This window comes from Filicampus tigris, chromosome 1 (genome assembly GCF_054856515.1).
Source record: "Filicampus tigris isolate MCC_2025a chromosome 1, RoL_Ftig_1.0, whole genome shotgun sequence".
Lineage (NCBI taxonomy): Eukaryota > Metazoa > Chordata > Actinopteri > Syngnathiformes > Syngnathidae > Filicampus > Filicampus tigris.
Window position 1 is genome coordinate 26852402 of NC_141217.1, and position 20601 is coordinate 26873002.

General features: G+C 41.5%; 1 protein-coding gene across 4 annotated transcripts in view; it reads right to left on the reverse strand.

Moving 5' to 3' along the window:
* The window catches only part of LOC147153399 (gamma-aminobutyric acid receptor subunit beta-3-like), a 67793-nt gene that overhangs the window by 11579 nt on the left and 35613 nt on the right, over window positions 1-20601 (reverse strand). For all 4 annotated transcript variants that reach the window (XM_086029220.1, XM_086029227.1, XM_086029236.1 and 1 more), the window contains 4 exons: window positions 15389-15609; window positions 10886-10968; window positions 10344-10481; window positions 5917-6069 (listed from right to left, as the gene is read on the reverse strand). In XM_086029220.1, coding sequence (XP_085885346.1) covers window positions 5917-6069; window positions 10344-10481; window positions 10886-10968; window positions 15389-15609 — 595 coding nt within the window. The remainder of the gene's footprint in view (window positions 1-5916; window positions 6070-10343; window positions 10482-10885; window positions 10969-15388; window positions 15610-20601) is intronic.

Consider the following 20601-nt stretch of genomic DNA (forward strand, 5'->3'; position numbering starts at 1 on the left):
TGGTACAGATGCGCCACTTATTCTCACCGAGGCTTGCCCACCGAAATTTAACTTTTTATTTTCTACCAGGGATGGAAAAAGAGGGGGCGGGACTGCATCAATTTTCAAGAATAGCAAAAGAGGCTCATTTTTAACAGGTATTCATCTTTTGAACACCATGCCTTTGTTAGCAATCCTCCTATTCTCTGCGTCACCATCCATAGACCTCCTCATCACTCCACTTCTTTTATTAGAGATTTTTCAGAATTCGAATCGATTTTATATTGGATTTATAACAGAATTTTAATAACTGGTGATTTCAATGTACATGTTGATGATGTCTCGAGCCCACTGTCCAGAGAATTTTAAAATCTTTTAAACTGTTTGGATTTTAAGCAGCATGTCTCACAGCCGACTCACAAGAGAGGACAGACCCTGGATCTGGTCGTAATCTACAGCCTGTCCATTGTCGTAATCTACAGCCTGTGTCAGACCACTTCCGTGTGTATTTTAACATCGCCAGTTTTAATCATCAGGCAGTCCGGATGAGAACAGTGAGGAAACACTACCTGTCTTCTGAGGGGGCTGCAAATTTTATCGGGATTTTAAAGAGCACTCTTGCTGACATTTGACCTGCACCCTGTGATTTTATTGTTGATAATTTTAACAGGAATTTGAAATTGTCTTTAGATGCAATAGCTCCACTTTTAACTAAAACTATAAAAACAAAGACTGTACCCCCGTGGAGAAACAATGCAATCAAAATATTAAAAAGAAAATGCAGGAGTGCAGAGAGAAGATGGAGAAATAGTAAACTTACAACGCACTATGAAATATTATGTGAACAACTCAAACTCTACAACAAAACGGTCAAACAGGCGAGAACTTCTTACTTCTCAAATCTCATCACAGTTCATAAAAAACAATGCCAGATTTATTTTCTCCACCTTCGATCTCTTAACCAGCTCTGATTTTAACCACACTGAGACCTACAGACACTCTCTGTGAGGACTTTGCAGGTCACTTCAGAAATAAAATCGATGGCAAAAGATCCAGTCTTTTAGCCTGTCAAAACGTAAGTTTTAATAAACCTGCACAGTCATTTTTTACCTGAGGAAACACTGGAAAGTTTTGCCCTGATTGATGCAAGGACACTTGGTCGGATGGCAAAGAATTTCCTACAGCTCAACCAGGACAAAACTGAGGTTTTAGATATCGGCCCTGAAGGTCAAAGAGAAAAACTTTTACCAAAACTATAAGATTTTAAACCCTCACAATGTGTAAAGAACCTGGGCGTCATTTCTGACTCTGAGTTCAGCTATATTCCTCATATTAAAAATGTACCTGAGATATTTTTTTATCATCTTAAGAACATAGCCAGAGTCCACCTGTTTCTCTCTCAGGCTAACACGGAGGTGCTGTTGCATGCTTTTATTTCCTGTCGTTTACATTATTGTAATGCCCTGCTCTCTGGCCTCCCCAAAAAGAGTATTTCTACCTTACACTTACTCCAGAATTCAGCTGCACAAGTGCTGATGAGGACCAGAGGGCGGGAGCGCATTTCACCAGTTTTAAAATCGCTGCATTGGCTCCCCGTGTGTTTCAGGATCGATTTTAACGTACTTTTATTAGTTTATAAATGTCTTAACGCCTTGACGGTCTTGGGCCATCTTATTTATCTGACTTGCTTTTATCATACCAACCCCCGCGGATCCTGAGTATCCCTTTAATTATTCCTAGGTTGAAGACCAAAACGCATGGTGAGGCTGTATTCGGCCATTTTGGTCCATAGCTTTGGACTGCCAGAGGATGTCAGGTCTGCAGAGACTGTTGATATTTTTAAGGGGAAGCTCAAGACATACCTTTTTAGTTTGACTTTTAAATAATTACTCTTACTCTTTTTATTTTGGACTATTTTTATCCAATCTTATTGTTTTATAGTTCTTAAGCTTCTTTATTGTCTTTTAGCTTCATTGTTTGCTGTTTTTATTTTAGCTTCAGTGTTTCCTCATGGGGGGCCTCCGCGCTAAGAGGGGTGGCTAACCCGGATTCATGTGAAAAGTGCTATATAAATAAAATTTGATTTGATTTAAAAAAAAAACAAAAACAGAGAGAATCTCTCACGTGAAGTCATGCAAAATAATCTTGGCGGCATGCACAAGCTAATGCCTCACACCATAAAGATTATGCTACATCATGAGTTACCTGCTAGCACATTACACTTTACTGTATCTCCCACAGATGTCTTAGGTGTTACTATAGAAACAAGAACCGTTTCATGGAAAACATAGTTATTCAGTGGCTGCTTCCCCTGCTTGTTTAGCGGAGGATCCACACTGTTTCTCGTGCAGTGGAGGGTATGGGGATAGTGTAAATCACCTCATGCATTTTTGCTCTTATCCTGAGGGCTTTTTCTTTAGTGAGGCTATTTTACAGGCATGAACGCATGTGTACCAGTAGGCAAGTGAGTACTCTCAGCTACATTGAAATTCATAGGTCTGCCTTTAAAACCTGACGTTGCCCTTTGGTCATCATGTAGAAATAACTCATTAGAATAATCTCATGCCGCTAGCGCTGGGTAACCTTAACCGCTAAGGTTACCAAATGACATCGTGCTCCAACACCATTAACACACACGAACTTGCGCACGCACACACTTGCACCTCACACACATGACCTTGAACTGAATTGGCAGACTTGTGTCAAGCAATTCATTAACGCATGCAATTAATACCTCTTGCATTGCATTAACACTCATATTTCATGACACTGTCCATGCATCTGTAGCACTTGTCCTGGACAAATGAAGCCGATCAGCAATTGCGGTGCAATGCTTGGGGAGGTTGTCGTAAAATATATTGAAAAGACAGGGAACAGTCAGTGGGTTGGGACGAGGTACAGCTAAGGTCAGTGTATCCCTTAGTTTGATTTATTGACACATTTACAAGGCCAGCAAGGAGAGCTTGCCTGCAAATCCCCTGCACCACCACACCTCAGCCTCGTGATTGGTTTTGTTATTTTTTTCTGATTTTTCTATTTTATGAGTGTTCGCTCGAATTTGCCATTACGCTCCTCACCCTCCTTCGATTACTCCTCCTGTCGCACCCCACACCTTTTCTACTTCCTTCCCAGCTTGGACAACATAATCAAGAGGCCATACACGCACCCATGGGCTTTCCTCATCTTTCATCACGTCGTTGGAGTCTCTTGGGAGAAATATAGTTTCATAAGCTTTCTCTTGCATCGCTCTTTTTCTGTCCCTCTCTGTCGCATCCCATTGTGTCACCATCCAATTCTTGCTCTCATTGCACCCATTTCCCGTGTTGCCACCTTCTCCATTCCCTCTTCATTTATCTTTATCTCTTCTCTTTCCACCCCACATCTTGCCATCAATTAGTGGTGGCTCACAGTGTAGCCCTCCCCCAGTTACAGTATATGTCCTTGAGTATTCCTTCAGCCTTAAAAGCTGAAAACAAAGGCACACAGGAATCAAATCTGCTTTAATCAGGGGTGGCTGTGTGCCATTAGCAGCCCATCTTAACACGATCAAAAATAAAAAAGTATCAGATGAAGCATGCAATACAATGTGTCAAATTGAATTGGGTGTTAATTGTGAAACACAGGCAGCCTTGCAGACATCTTTCAAAGAGCATGTTCAAAGGTACCCAAGGGACCGTCTTGAGGTGTGCGTCAAAGGTATGTGTGTCTAACATTACGCTAAAAGCAGTGCTTTACCAACTGAAGCTAATGCCCACACTTTAACGTGATTATGAATGAAGGGCTTGACTGCAGGAAATGGATGTTAAAATGATTACAACACCGGGTGGGTCAATTGTAGCCTTGCAAAGCCTGAAAGTTGCTCGTAGAGTCATATTCTATCTTCTAACATCTTTTATCTGCTAGCTCTAGCTGCTCCATCTTCAATCTTCTAATTCACTTACAGGCAGGTGAGGTATGTGCATTTACACATGCCAACACACACGCGCCGACCCACAGCAACTAATAAGGTTGATGCAGGAAGCAGGTAATAAGTCATCAGAAATTGTGAATGCACCCTATGGCTATTGCAGCTGCACTAACACCTCAGGCTTGCACACAATCTCCTCCAAGAAAGGGAAAAAACCCACACAGGTGCGCATTAATTAATGAGCAGGTAGTCCATGCATGTCTTAATAAATGAAAACAAACTCAAATGAGCAAATTTGTGGTTGTACTACGAATCAAAATGTGACAAACCGTGCCCACTTCACACGTCCATTCAGCCACTAAGATACTGCCTGTAAGCGTGTTCTCTGAACAGTGGCATGATGTGCAAAGGTCATTTCTCATCCATGATCCTTCCACACAAAGATGATAGGTACAATCAGGTTGGTGGCTCAAGATTAAGGACATGTACAGGTTAAGAATGGAGGAAAGACTCACACATCAAGAATGATAATGTCGTTCTGGCACTGTAAATTTGTGGTTTAGTTTTTTTTGTGTTTTTTTTTAATGCAGTCTTTTAGTTTACTGCACATTATTGGGCTGTGAGGATTATAATCTGAGGGGATGTAACCAGTGTTGCCACAGATACCTTAAAAGAATATTTTTTTATTGTTTCCTTACTCGGCCGCATATCAGGAGTGCGGCACCTGCATGTGACGCGGTATCGGTAAAGTCCGTCTACTGAATATTTGGTTTTAAAAAACTATATGTAAATTAATTTTCAAGTTTCTTTATTAGTTACATTCATCAGATGCCAACAACCCCGCTTAAATTAATACATAAACTGTATATATAAAGGGAGTTGGAGGAAATCATATTCCACCCTCCAGTTCCCTGTATGAAGATGGACTGATCAATAATCCACGTAAGCTAAATTGATAAATTGCGGCCCTGCGTGGCAGTTTATTGTATTCCTGCCTTCAAATGACCAAAAACCAACTGACATAGTGTGAATCTGACACTTGGTGGGCTCTCAGGGGACCAGGTCTTAGGGTCAATTCCTCTGCTTGGTAATTCAGGCTGTCAACGAGTGAGTCACAGTTGCTTTGATAGGCTTTTGAAGGATGTGCAGAGGATCGGTGGAAGATCAATTCATGTAGCATCCATATTCGGAGCTGGGCATTGGCTCTGCGTTCCCGGTTTCTGTCCTGCATATTCAATGGATCCACGTGGTCCCACTCGGTCGGAGTCAGCCAACCGGTCTTGAGAACGGACTTTACCGATACCGCGTCACATGCAGGTGCCGCACTCCTGACATGCGGTCGAGTAAGGAAACAATAAAAAATAAAAGGGTGTGGTGTACCTTGCGGTCCCACAGACGCAATGACGTGTCCCATATTCTTTTTATTCCACCGATGACAACGCTGTGCGTGTGTGTCAGTTATTTTTGTTCGATATTTTGTCTTTGTTTGGCGGCGTGTCTGCTCGTGTGGCACCTGCGTGTGACGTAAATATTACGTAATCGACGCCGGCAAAGGACGGGCCGGGATCACGCGGTCAATTGAATATGGAGGACAGAAACCGGGGACGGCGGGCCGATGCCCAGCTCTGTCCATATTATTCTAATTATGATCTGACAGCCCTCATGTATATTATTTTCCCTCTGCCTATTCTGCTGTGTGTCATGAATTGCAAACCAACAACCTGGAAAGCCTTTGAAAACAATATAAGTCATGCAGAATATAATGACAGCTGCAACCTGTCACATTCACATAAGTTTAACCATCGCAAACTGTTTTTTTTTTTTTTACATTATTTCATGACCCTGCTCCTTTCAGGCATCCCAAACTATTCTAAGAGCAACCTCTGCTACCATGACTGTTGGAGATTCCTCAAGTTTCTCGCAGTGCATGAAGGAGCGTGGCGACGTGCTTTGTGGCTCCAAATGACTTTCCGACCTCATCTGAGTGAGCTAAATAGCCGCGCAACAACATAGCCGCAAGTGCTTCTCACCTAGAGCCACCCTGGCTGCCGAGGCGTCGTAGTTTATCCAGAAGGATACCCAGGAGAGGATGGTAATCAGGATGGATGGCATGTATGTCTGCAGAATGAAATAGCCGATGTTCCGCTTAAGTTTAAAGCTCAGAGAAAGCCGAGGGTAGGCACCTGAGAGGAATGGAAGGAGAAAATACATTTACATCCTTAAATAATGGCAGGAAAACATCTTACTGACTCAATGAGCAAGCAGGGACACATTGTATTTCCGTGTTTCCATGGCCAAGGTTGGAGGCATTGCCATAGTAACAACACCCAATTGACGAGTACACACACACATACCTTGAAGATAGTGCTAAAAATGAGCATAAAGTATTTTCAATATGAATGTCGTCTGCATAATTTATATAAACACTTTAAAGAATTATGTAATATTCCGCTTAATATGCTCAGAATGGTGTCACTGTTTATAGTTCAAACAATATATTTGCATGCATTAATCTCACTCCCTTTTATTAAGTGCACTCCATGGCTTGTTAAACCTAAATCACTTTTGTATTTTTGACTATATTTTACAAGCTTGAAAATTGAGTAAATACACAACAATTTTCTATGTAACTGCTTGAGGCCAAAGCCACCTGGTCCGATCAACTGCTCACTTGTGAGGTGGTAAGAGGGAGTCGCACCATCTCATTGGGATTCTATTCAGTGTGACAATACAATTCCAACATGTTATTTCAAAACCAGCCATCATTAAGCTCTACTACCTTCTGTAAGGGCTACAAGCTGTCTTGATTGGGGATCTATAGTTTTGTTTATCTTTTGGTTTTAGGCTGACAATGGAATATAGCATTGGTCCCTATGTCTGCATTTGAGATGTAAATTACGGCCGACATTGGGTTTCCCTTCCTAGTAGTTAAGCTCATGCAACATTTTCTTTTTGACTGACACTTCCCATATTCAAACTGCAGCGGTAGAGAAGAAGGCTAAAATTACCATTCATGTCATTTACCCTGCTTTTTCAATCCTTCTGCATTGGTCAAAATGACAGAAGTGTTTGTTTACTAGTGGTGACATTGGACCAGCACCCAAGAGAACATATAATTTCGGGTGAAATTTCCTATGTAGTTCCCTATTTTTATTTTCTCAATCTCTGGTTATTGTCGTTATGTTGTTGTGTCCTTTTTTCACCCGTCGTCGTTTGTTTCCCCATCTTTCTTTGTTCACTATGTATCGCAATTGTTTTGGACTTTATTAATTATACCTTCACTTAAGTATCGCTGTTTGGCTTTGTTTTTCCATCATAACAAGCTGACATAATACATGACTACTGATTGAGTGCATCCCTTCAATTTGTTAACACCTGGGGAAATGTGTATTCATTTTATGCATTGTACACATTTTAAAAAATCGACAAAATAAAGTAATAGCTGATAATAACTTAATTGTTTCATTTGTCTGGCAGTGAAATTATTACATTTGTTTATCTTCCTCCAATTAGACTGGCCTTTTCCATGGTTGGTAATACCAGTGACAGAAAGCTAAAAAAAAAAATCATGTAATCATTGACGCATACAAAGACTGTCGCAGACCTCGAAATATCTCATTGACTCCTGCTAGTGCACCTTTGATAGAAGCTTCTCCCACCTATAAACTGCACACCTCCGCATGATGCAGATAAAGGGTGTGTGTGGGCATGTGTGAGCGAGCGTGTGTGTGGGTGAGTGTGGGCGTTGAGCTCTACTGACTGTAACTGCTACACCAAACAGTATCTGTGAGTGGGAGGAACAAGCATCTGTGCAGGCCAGCACACAACGTATCTAAAAGTTAAGATGAAGACCACAACAAGAGCAAAAAGCCAAGGGAGTCCGCTAATTTTTACCTCATTAATATGCAGTTATTTAACAGTTCCAAGCATGAATCACACAAAGTGAGGTGTTAAGTTTGACCACTAATAGTACTAAGGATAACAGAAAAAAATTGAAAAAAATTCCACAAAAATGTATGGCGGTGCATGAGATGAAAATCGAAGTCAAAGAATTTCTTTTTACTCTTTATTAACACAGTCACAGTCTTTTTCGAGCAGGGGCGAATTGAAACATCGATGTGAAGTGAAAAGTTAAACAATCATTCTCTCAGTTAAGTTTTAAAGCCTTTTAAACGATGTCTACAAGCTTTACAGTTAGGCATACACTTTTGTACTAGCATACAGTATTTCAGTGACCACTCATTTGTTTGGTAGCCAAATAAATGAGATCTGCATATAAGATTACTTATACACAAAAAGAAAAAAGATACCAACGGTTTCATGTCTAAAACGGACAAAAATAAAGTTTTATGTAATTACTGAAAAGCGAAGCTTGGAGATGGGAACACACAAATGTGTACGCATGCCAATTCATACTAGTAAAAGTAACATTTATTTATTTTGCTTAATGGCAAATGTTATATAGCTTACCATCATTATTTAGAACACACTCGTGGTGTTTGTGGACTAGACACTGTGGTATATTCATTTTGCAAATGATTGGGTGAGTGCCCGTTTAATTTCACAAAGTGCAGCTCACAGTATTGGTACTTTTTAAGCAAACTAGCCTTCAATGACCTAAAGCCTTGTCACAGTACGTCCCATCACAACTTTGCAGAAGCAAAGCACCTCCCACTAAATCTTCATACCCGGTTAGTGCAAGTTAAAATTTATCCAGCTTACTTCGCTTAGCATAGCTTGCTCCCTGAAGCTCTTATCAACACATCGCTAAGCACAGAGATCAAGTGTGAGTGTGAAGTGACGTGATTATTGCGGGAAATGTGTACGAAAATTAAATAAAGACTAGGCGAGGGTGACAGTAGCAGCTAGATCATTTTATTCATTTAATTACTGTATGTTTTCTATATGTCCTCACGTCCACTGACACAGAGGGCGCGATACCAGACATTGGCTTTTAAGAAAATAATATGAAAATAATGTTTACTTTGAAGTGAGTATAGCATACATTAGCTTTGGAAAACTTAAGTGTTATTTACAGAGGCATGCTTATCATTGTCGGACATTTTCCAGAAAAAATAAAATAAAAATACCAGAGTAATCGATGGATTAATCGACAGGATAATCAATTCTAAAAAGATTCATTAGTGAAAGCCCTACTACCAATTACACTATTATCCAATATATACTGATAATAATTATTGTGTCCTTTACTTTTTTTCTATTACCCTTCTGTCCTAAGAAATGAAAAGCTCAAGAGAATGGGTATGCTGACGATCAGTTGTTATCTTTCACACCACTGGCAACAATAAAATCAACAACCCAAGATTGACAAGCCTACCCACCTCTTGTATTTGCATTTTCCCCCCAGGGCAGCCATACTTTTACGTTTGATCAATAATTCTATTTGAAAATTTGGACAATTTGAACTTGTTGCCACCAACTAAAGGCCTATCGGAACAGCAACGACTCTGTTAAAAAGACTTGTGGTATTCATTAATTTTACTCTGAGATGTATAATGTGAGATTTGATCAATAAAAATATCACGTTGAGACTGCAGAAGGAAAACAATGAGCCAATTTGGATTTAAACATGTACTTTGTACAATAACAGATTGTATTGATTGATTTAATTAATGTGGTTTTCTCAGCACTAGAAAACAATTCAACTCATGGTCATTTGGGGGTAAGAACTATCTGACAACTACCTCTTTCAACTGCAGCTGCCCCATGTTTTGGCTCAGTAATTCTCAGAGCTGGGCACATGACCCTTTTTTGCCCTCCACCCTTGACCTGGGGACCCTTCCAACCGCCATATTCATAAACATTGTCGGCCCTCGCCCCGTTACGCCCCCCAAACTAAAAGTGTCCGTGATTGACGCCTTCATGGGAGAGATGCTAACGGCAGAAGCTATTTATGGATCAGTAGCTGGCTAATTTACTATTCGAACCCGCTGTGGACATGCTTCAAAATGCGGCACTAGTACTTTACTACTTACCCAACTGTGTGTGCTTACTTCCCTTGCAAGCCCCGGGGTTGGTTTTGTTGTATTGTACAATTATTTGGGTCCAACAGACGGCCAGAAGTCGCATTAAACAAGTTATTTATTTTCCACGTCAAACGCATGAGGGCCGATTAGTGGGCCGGACTAAAATCCACTTCCAGCCATGCTCATTCCAGCCATTTTAAAAAATTTGTCGCCCTACACCCAACTGCTCCAAAAATGGGCATCCGGCCGGGCCGGAGGGTCTGACCGGTCCGGCCCAGGGACGGACTGCCCAGCTCTGGTAACTCTCATATCAACCATCACCTTTCATTGTGTACTCCAAAAACAGTTTAATTCCTTTTTTAAACCTAGTTAAGTTAGTAAGAAAAACAACTTCTGACCCACGATTGCATTTGTAGTGAACAACAGATTATTGACACAAACATCCACTTTGGGTGTGTGTACACATTTACCTGTGGAAAACACAACATTTCTGGAAACCAACTTGTAATCAACAATGGAAAACTGTGGCAGCTCAATACGTGTCACCCCTGTGACGGCTGACTCGCCCCCTTTCCAGTAGAACTCGATGTCGTCTGTGGTGTAGCCATCTGCGCACGAGGAGACACACACACACGAACACCAAGGTGTAACCATCTGCCTAATAATCACTGGAGAGCAAGATGCAGCCTTGCTTATCGTCCAACTAGGCTGTCACTTGGAAAAAACACAAAAACATGTTTGAAGTCGACTCCAAGAACCAGATGTTGTTTTGACAAGTCACTTAAGTTCATATACATGACAATAATTCTTACTATATAAAATGGCTGCAGTCATCATAGCAGTCATAACATCAATTGTTTTTCATTTTAATTTCTGAAAGACCTGTACTTTTTTTCCCCCTGAAACATGAGCTTTTGTGTCCCAGTTAAAAGTGTAGCACTTCACAAGCATTGATGTACTCAGCCTGTGCAGCAAAATGACAGCTTGGGCAACATGAGGTCTCTTGACTCACAGCTCTCTATCTCCAGAGTGCAGTTCTGCTCATCCAGTGGATACCTCCTGAGATCCATCATGCATGCTGCTGTCGTAGTTATCCTGCCAAAAGAAGACACGGATGGGGGACAAGAGGACACAAGACTATATTTTAGATACTCTACTGTATGTGATTTGCAAAAATATAGGAGGTGAGAAAAGGTAAAGGGGATGTTAAGAAAAAAACATAGCAAGGCATGAAACACACTAGAAGGGTGTATTGGCATAACCAATTTAGGATAATGCTGAAGAACCACATCTGAGGTCAAATCCTAACACGGTAATCATATTTAAAATGATAACAGAGAACCATGGCATACTGTATGTACTGCATCTGGAAAGCATTCAGTTTTCACTTTTTTTCTGCATTATATTACTGCCTTATTACAAAATGGATAACATATTCTTCAAAACTAACACTTTGAAATAAACGTTTGGGGATTTTCGCTAATATAGTAAAAAATAAAAAAAGTTTTACTTGTCATGAAGCCCAAAATTGAGCTCAAGTGCATTTGTTTTCAAAGATCATTATCTCCTTACTATCTTACTTGGAGTCCACCGGTGGTGAATTCAGTTGATTGGACATGATTTGGGAAGGCACCCACTATGTAAGGTCCTACAGTTAACAAAGCATGTCAGCGCACAAACCAAGCATGGAATTGTCTTTGGACGGCCAAGACAGGACTGTCCCGAGGCAATGATCTGCACTGCAAAAATGAACTGTATAAATTTAAGAAATAAATACTTGTTTTGAGAGGATTCAGACTAAACAACAAGTGAAATTATCTGCCAGTGAAGTAAGATAATTACACTTGGTAAGATTTCTTTAAATAAGAAAAATTATCTTGGCTTTTGAAAAGAGAGAATTGCCTTAAAATAAGTGGTGAAACACGAATTTCAAGCACTATACAGTATTACGGTAGATAAAATAAAGTTGAAACTAACCTACCCTGAATGTTTTTGGATTGGGCGGGGAGAAGCAGAGGACCCAGAGAAAACCCACACAGGTATGGGGAGAACATAACACAGGAAGGTCAGGGCCTGATTCGAACCCACAACTTCTGTACTGTGAGGCTGACGTGCTAACCAGTCAACTACCGTGGCTCCCTTGGCCACATTATGCCGCTGCCCCTGTGTGACCTATATCTTTGCTGCTGTAACAATGAAAATTTCCCCACTGTGGGATCAATAAAGGCATTGTTATCTTATCTTATCTTATCTTATCTCCCTGAAGTACATTGCAACAAAAAATGTGAATGAAATGTGTCGATATTGGTACAGGAGGTTCTTGAAAAGTTTTTACAGCTAAAGGTTCTCTGATAACATAAACTATAGCATCAAACTGAGTGTTGGATAGTAATTTAGCTTATTTTGCATGTAAATTAACCGGTTTTAGAATCTACGTTTCTAAGTAATAAATAAAAGACTAATAATCATCCATCCATTATCGATACCACTTATCCTCACAAGGGTCGCAAGGCGTGTTGGAGCCTATCCCAGCTGTCTGTGGGCAGTAGGCGGGGGACACCCTGAATTGGTAGCCAGCCAATCGCAGGGCACAAGGAGACAAACATCCGCACTCACAATCACACCTAGGGGCAATTTAGAGAGTCCAATCAATTTACCATGCAGGTTTTTGGAATGTGGGAGGAAACCGGAGTACCCGGAGAAAAGGCACGGGGAGAACATGCAAACTCCACACAGGGAGGCCCGGAGCTGGGATTGAATCCACGACCTCTGAACTGTGAGGCGGACGTACTAACCAGACAAACCAAGACTAATAATCTTAAAACAATATTAATAATCCTACAAATTCTGCTCTTTCATAGTATATTATTCTCAAAACAAGATCAAAAATACTTTTTGGCTTGATATAAGATTCTAAGTCTAGGTCAGAAAGCTGATTTTTGCAGTGTGAGGAAGTGTGCAGCTAACCAACTAACTCTATACCGAGAGCTGGCCAACCGTCTAAGATGAGCGATCGGGAGAAGGGCGGTTACCAAGAACCCCAATGTTCCTCTGTGGAAAGAAGACAACCTTCCAGAGGACAACCACGTCTTCAGCGGTCCACCAACTCGTATGGTACAACAGGTGCGGGGAAGCCACTCCTTATTAAGGTACATGGCAGTCCTGCAGAAGTTTTCCAAAATGCATGTGAAAGTCTCTCAACAGAGACAAAATTCTCTAGTCTGATGAGAACAAAGATTTTTGTCTCTCTCTTTGCCATGAAGGGCAGATGTCATGTTTGGAGGAAACAGCCACCACTGATCACACGGCCAATACCATCCCAACACTGGAGTTGGTAGCATCACACTGTGATAATGTTTTATTTAGCGGCAGGGATTGGGAGACTAGTCAAGAGTGAGGGAAAGATGTCTGCAGCAATGTACAGAAACATCCTAGGCCAACAGGTCACGTTTCAGAAGGATGATGACTTGAAGAATGCAACCAAGATCTCAAAGGAGTGGCTTCAGGACAACCCTGTGAAAGTCCTTGACTGGAGAAAGCTTACTGACACCCCTGATACAACCTGATAGAGGATGAGAGGTTCTGCAAAGAGGAATGGGTAAAACTGCCCAAAGATAGGTGTGCCAAACTTGTGGCATCCCATTCAGTAAAAGCTATGAATGCTTATGTATGTGATTTCTCTTTCTTTATTTATTTGTAAGAAATTGCAAAAAAATTAAAAAAAATAAAACTTTTATGTAATGATGTGATACTATGTGTAGAGTTTTGAGCAAATTTTGTTTTTAAATGTTTTCAATTAATTTTTGAATAGGGTTTTACATGAGAATCTGTGGGGGAAAAAAGTGAAGTGCTGTGAATACTTTCTGGATGCTTGATAAGCCTTTCTTGCCCTTCCAATAGTGACAAGTTGACAAATGGTAAAACTGAAAATTGGATTAAGACAAGAGCTTGGCTGAGTTTTTGCGTGAGCTCACGACATTTGGGTCATGATGAGGTGTTGTGTGTGTTTGTTGTGTGTTTGTCAGATGTACAAGCTCAAGCGGCTGATAAGGACAGAGTCGGAAATAAGCAGCAAAGTGAAATGCAAATTCACAATGATTTTGAGGCCAACCATACCCGACACAAAGCCGGCAGCTTGGCAGTTTGCCACCGCTTGTCTTTAGTCAGTTAAGACTCTCATGAAGCTTTGAAAGCCACGATGTGACAACATTACACAGCTATTATTACAGTAATATTAGGTCCACAAGATATAGACAGTATGCTGTTATCTATAAACATATTGGACTATCAACACACTCCATGTCATTATTAAATCATCCTCATTTTGACATTGAATAATGTTTATAATGTTCACGTCCTGGTTAGTAAATTCTTGGGTTATTCACTAACTACGCAACGTGACTCAATAGTATATTCAATTTTTTCCCCTAAATAACATTATGTATAAATCCTTCTTCATAGAGACTTATGCCAATGTATTAATTATAACCAAAATACTGCATTATTAACTATCAGTATCTAGAAAGCTAAGATTGCTTGTAGTCCATAATCATCATTAACCGGCTGCATAGATAGCTAACCAGCATAGTGCAGGTCTGAAAGTAGCTAACAAGCTAACAGGCTTAGTTTGCCAGGAGCAATCTTTATGCTGTCTGTCTTTGAGCAGACAGTGCACCAAAGTCTCGGAAAGGTTGAATGTGAGAGAAAGAATGGATGTGCTCATGATCCCAAACATACAAGGTCTTCTGTGAAATTCAATGGAGGCAATGGTCTTGCTTCTTCTGGGATGCGCTCATTAACTTTCACTGATGTAACAAATGATGGTAGCAGGCAGAAGAACCCAGAATTCTACAGAAACATGCATGTTTACCTCCACACATACACATGGCTGTGGAGAGTGCAGAATTCCACTTGCAACTACGAATGGAGAGAAATACAACACTCTTGTGTGCAAAAATGCACATGCACTCCATCATTTGCATTCCATTCATTCAAAGCATGCATTCATATTCATGAGTCGCTCAGTCTCTTCTGCATGTCGAAAAGATCAATAGAAATTTGAAGTGAGGACTTTATTAGGCAAGATGAAAGCAGATGAAAGCAGACGTTTGACAAGCTTAACATTAATGCAACTTTGAACCTGCTATTACAAAATACCTGTTTCCAGTGTTTTCTCACTGCTCGGCCCTGCCATTCAAAATGAATGTTGAGGTGCCCTTGAGCATGTCACATAATCCTTTGGTTGCTCAGTGGCTTGTAGCAAATAACTGCCGTGTCATTTTGGGAAAGTGCGGTACCCTGATAGGGCATTAAACACACTGAATTAACGTGACACTGGGACATGAACTATTTTTTACCCCGAGATTCACTTTGAAACCATTTGTGGATGAGAATTAGTCATTTGGCATGACCCACTTTCATTCAAAAGGGCTGGTACCATCCAAGCAACCATCCAAGTCAAGGACAGAAATTCTAGTGAAATATAAAAAAGTGTCATTGGGGAGTAAGTAGTTACCTGAGGCCATAAAGAACGGTTCCATCCGGATGAAGACGGATCATGCGGTTTTTGACGGTGACACCGTGTACAAATGACTTCTTGTCATTGAGGAAATAAGTGTCAGGCACCCAGAGCTGGTCTGCCACTCTATTATCCAAGGTCAGGTTGAGCGGGATTCCAACATAGGCAAGACGTTTGTCCCTCCAGTACTGTTGGAAATACATAGTCAATGTGTAGTCCTGTAAAAGTACACAAGAGGAGCAAAGCATTAGTTCAGGGAAGGTTCCAAAGTACTGTTTGGCGCAAAAGTGACGCAGCTGATTGCATTTTCGACATACTGTAAGGAAGAGCTGGGCATTCCGCCTATACCAAGCTTGATTGTAGTCCACTTTGTAGGCAATAAATCCTAAATGGGAAACTTAAAAAAATAGTAAGACTAAGCATAGTCGGAAGCCCATTTTTCTGTCTATGTAATCATCCATCCATCCATTATCTGTACCGCTTCTCCTCACAAGGGTTGCGGGGCGTGCTGGGGCCTATCCCAGCTGTCTTTGGGCAGTAGGCAGGGGACACCCTGAATTGGTTGCCAGCCAATCGCAGGGCACACAGAGACAAACATCCGCACTCACAATCACACCTAGGGGCAATTTAGAGAGTCCAATCAACTTACCATGCATGTTTTTGGAATGTGGGAGGAAACCGGAGTGCCCGGAGAAAACCCACGCAGGCACGGGGAGAACATGCAAACTCCACACAGGGAGGCCGGAGCCGGGATCGAACCCATGACCTCTGAACTGTGAGGCGGACGTGCTAACCAGTCGACCACCGTGCCGCCCTCTATGTAATCATCTCTTGTCTATTTTTGCGGTGAGTCTTCAATGGCCGCGGCGAGGTTTCTGTGACAATATTATTGTTTGTTGCTTGGGGGACAGATTTGAGTCAGGGAACAGACGAGAGGAAGTGACGTCGATATGTTACGAGACTGAGAAGGCATGAGGTCTTCGAAGTCGGTAGTCGGAACCGTGAACGGAAGCCCATTTAAAGTCATAGGCGGACTGGCCTATAGGCGATTACTATTTTTTCCGGCAGGACAAAAAGGCGGATAGACGGATGGCGGAAGGGGTACCCGGCTGTCGGCGGTAGGCGATAAACGGACCACGAATTTTTAGTAAAATGCCCAGCTCTGCTGTAAGGTACATGTGACTTGACAAATTGACAAATTCAGTCTTCATACAATTGCTGCTTCCTCTACATCAGGGATGGGGAACTTAAATAATAGAGAGGCCCACAATTTTTCATCAGTGCTATTAGACGACCAGTTAGGACCATGCAAGAAAAAAAATGCCATTTCAAATATTGACAAAATAGGTGCATACGTGCAAAATAGGTGCTTTTAACATATTTTATTTTTCAATGCATGTATAAAAGACCCTCTATTCAACAACAAATTGTTTGAAACAAGCAAGAAACTAATGACATTCTGGTCTCGTGAATAAAAAAACAAACACCAAAACGAATTAAAAAAAAAAAAATCTACTTGTCTTGCAACTACAATGACAATAATGTAAAATAAATAAAAAGAAATGATTTGAGCAAATTACTAATATACTGTTAAAGGCCATTAACATGTACACTCATTTAAAGTTAGGGTAAACAGAACACAGCCCAGCAATAACACTGTCACCCAGTGGCCCTCAACTATTCTCATCAAATGGAATAATTATAATGCCAGCGAGAGCTACATGAGTAGAACTGCACAACCATTGACATCTTTGAACTGCTGTCAATGCTGGCTGCCTAGGGCCCCAGAGCTTTTAGATGTTTATAAAATTGTATGTTATAGTGACCTCAATACTCACAAGAACCACTACAAATGGGCAAAATGTTAATATTCCTGATGTGTTTTATACAGCTGAAACAGCCTGGGGTCTAATTGACTCCAAAGAAAACGGTTGCATAAAACATTGTAGAGGACACTGAAAACATATCACCCATGAGGTCCCCCCCTAAATTAAGAAGAGTCATGAAAGATGAAGCAAAAAATAATCTCAATGCTATATTCAGAGGCAGTACACATTGAATGAGGTACAACTGACTCCAAAGATAAGAGGAGGGTTACGTTCCGCAAATAGGAGGCGAATGTAGGACCTCTTTTCTACCTAACAAAACAAACAAGCCACATCCCCCATTCTCTTTATGCTTCGCTGCACCCCCTCTCCCTTCTGTACTTCCCTTCCCTCCCTCTTGAGCCAACGCCATGTTTTCCCCTCTGCCCGCTGTGGCTCTGAAATGAAACCAGGCTGTACCAACCTGGTGCTGGCAAGGCACTCACACCTGCTGGTGCCGTAGCACTCAGGTTGACACATGACAACAAAGCAAGAGGCATGTTCAAGCACACTACACTCGTTACATAACTGCAGGTATCGTTTTGTTGGTTTTGTTTTTTTGGTGCATCCCTGGTCTGTAAGACCCACACACTTACAAAACACTAGACCAAAACCCACAACATTTGCATAAAGCCTCGAAATGCCAATGGAATTATCCAAAGCTGATGGCATATTCATCAGTATTTGATTCCAGACTGTTCTGAGACTTATTCATTTAGTTATATAGTGACACCTGACTGACGTACAAAAATACAAACAAGGAAGATCTTAGTCAGCACACGCAACGCGGATTGTACACATACTGCGTGAGAGGTAAGGTACATTGGTACTGTGTCGCATATGGTCAGAGAGTGATGATCAAAGTATTAGGAATAATAACCTCTCAGCACACCACAGAATTTTGTTGGGGTGTAGGGAGAATGTAGGAAAAAAGAACGGATGTACTCGTAAAACAGAAATGCTGTACGATATAATTGCCGTTGCATGATAGGTGCTAGAGTGACCACATGCCAACGGAAGCTTGGAACATTTAACAGCCAGGATGCTAGTTCTGTTGTCAAGCCCCAATGTGGTATTGTGAACTAGTTGACCCAGGGGTGGCCAAGTCTGGTCCTCAAGAGCCACAATCCAGCCTGTTTTAGGTTTATCTCTACGGCAACACACCTGTTTCAAATGATCAGATCATTAGCAAGATTTACAAAAGCCTGAGTTGTCCATTGAAGTGGGGGGTACACTCTTGAATACCCGATGAAGTCTCAGTGTAACACTCTTTTTTGATACCTTACTGCTGCTTTTCTTCATCTTGCATCTTTGGTCAGTTTACAAAATTGTACCACCTTCACGGCATTCAAAGTTTGATGTTCGACTGTAATTGGATTCTTCATTATCAACGCTACACTGTAACACCACTAATCCTGAGCCTTTGTGACGATCAATTGTGTCATCATCTAGGGTTCCAGAAGTTCTGAATGTAAGAATCCACAAAAAGCTTCCGAGGTCGAGAAGGTACTTGCAGAGGCACGTCATTGGACATTACACATCCATCCATTATCCATACCACTTATCCTCACAAGGGTCGCGGGGAGTGCTGGAGAAACCCAGCAGTCTTCGGGCAGTAGGCGGGGGGACACCCTGAATTGGTTGCCAGCCAATAGCAGGGCACACAGAGACAAACAAACATTCGCACTCACAATCACACCTAGGGGCAATTTAGAGTGTCCAATTAACCACCCGTAGAAAACCCACACAGGCACGGGGAGAACATGCAAACTCCACACAGGGAGGCTGGGGCTGGGATCGAACCCACGACCTCTGAACTGTGAGGCGGACGGGCTAACCAGTCGAGCACTGTGCCGCCACATTGCACATTATTCTATAATTAATGTTTGTTTTTCTTCCACGTCTCTCACATTACAATCATAACTCTACCCTTCATCAATCACATCAAACGACACCGCCCATATCTCTTTTCTCTAAGAAGGATCATACATTGGGTTTGTATTAACAACTCCCTCGAGAGTGACAGCAGGTGAGCAGTCCAGCAAGCACAAGCATGTCTAGACATAAAAAATTGAATTCAACCATGTCCAAACACATGGTCATCATCAATCTTGCATGCTTACAATCAAAATGAATTTGTGATGAGGACTAGCGCAGCTCTCCACTACCTGCGCTGTAGGGTGGGCTCTAATTTTCTGTGGAAAGGATGAATTTGTGGCAATAACACTGTAGCGATAATAACAGCGACCAGTTCAGATGATGTGCCTCAATTATTCAATTAAGACGCCTGGGTAATCACATTCATTTTTGAGGATCCAGATAAGCAGAGGTTTGGCTCTGCAGTGACCCATATTTTATGTAATTTTCTTCTACTGTCCTCACTCTCTTACTGCTATGTCATGATAGATACAATAAATTCTGTTATTCATGAATCCTATTAAAAAATACGTTCTACCTCTCTGAGTCAAAATGCTTTGGACAGATAGCAAAACATTGCTTAGAAAGATTGGAGTACAGTATCAACAAAACCAATTGTCAAATTGGTTGTATATCGCAAGCAGCAAGGAGGCGCACTGCGAGCAATATTGGCCAAATCGGCATACTTCCCATGTGCCAGTTCACATGATTCCACAAAAGAAGAAGAAAATGCATTTGTAAGCGTGAAAAGAAATCATAACTTCGGACGCGTAACGAAGAAACCTGAAAAATATTCTCTACCTTAGCCTCCCATTTGTGTAGGACAGAAAAATGATGATATGATATGTAACCAGCATGTACTCCATATGAGCTCATGTTCACTCAAACAATTTGAGTCACTTGAATGTAATTTCAGCCTATTCCCTTGGGATGGCCCTGAGGCGGTAATCACCACAGTGTGGGGGAATCCCTGATTGGTTTCCTATCACCTTTTTCTTCTGCTATGGACAGGTAAAAATAACCTGAATTGAAAATTATGAATATTCCATCCCATCCATCACAAGGGTCGTGGGCGTGCTGGAGTCTATCCCAGCTGTCTTCGGGCAGTAGGCCAATCGCAGGGCAGACAAAGACAAACAAACATCCACACTCACAATCACACCTAGGGGCAATTTAGAGTGTCCAATCAACTTACCATGCATGTTTTTGGAATGTGAGAGGAAACCGGAGTTCCCGGAGAAAACCCAGGCAGGCAGGGGGAGAACATGCAAACTCCACACAGGGAGGCGGGAGCCGGGATCGAACCCACGACCTCTGAACTGTGAGGCGGACGTGCTAACCAGTCGACCGCCGTGCCGCCCAAAATTATTAATATTATTTTTCATAATTGATTCATCATTTAGAGTAGGGGTGTCAAACTCATTTTGT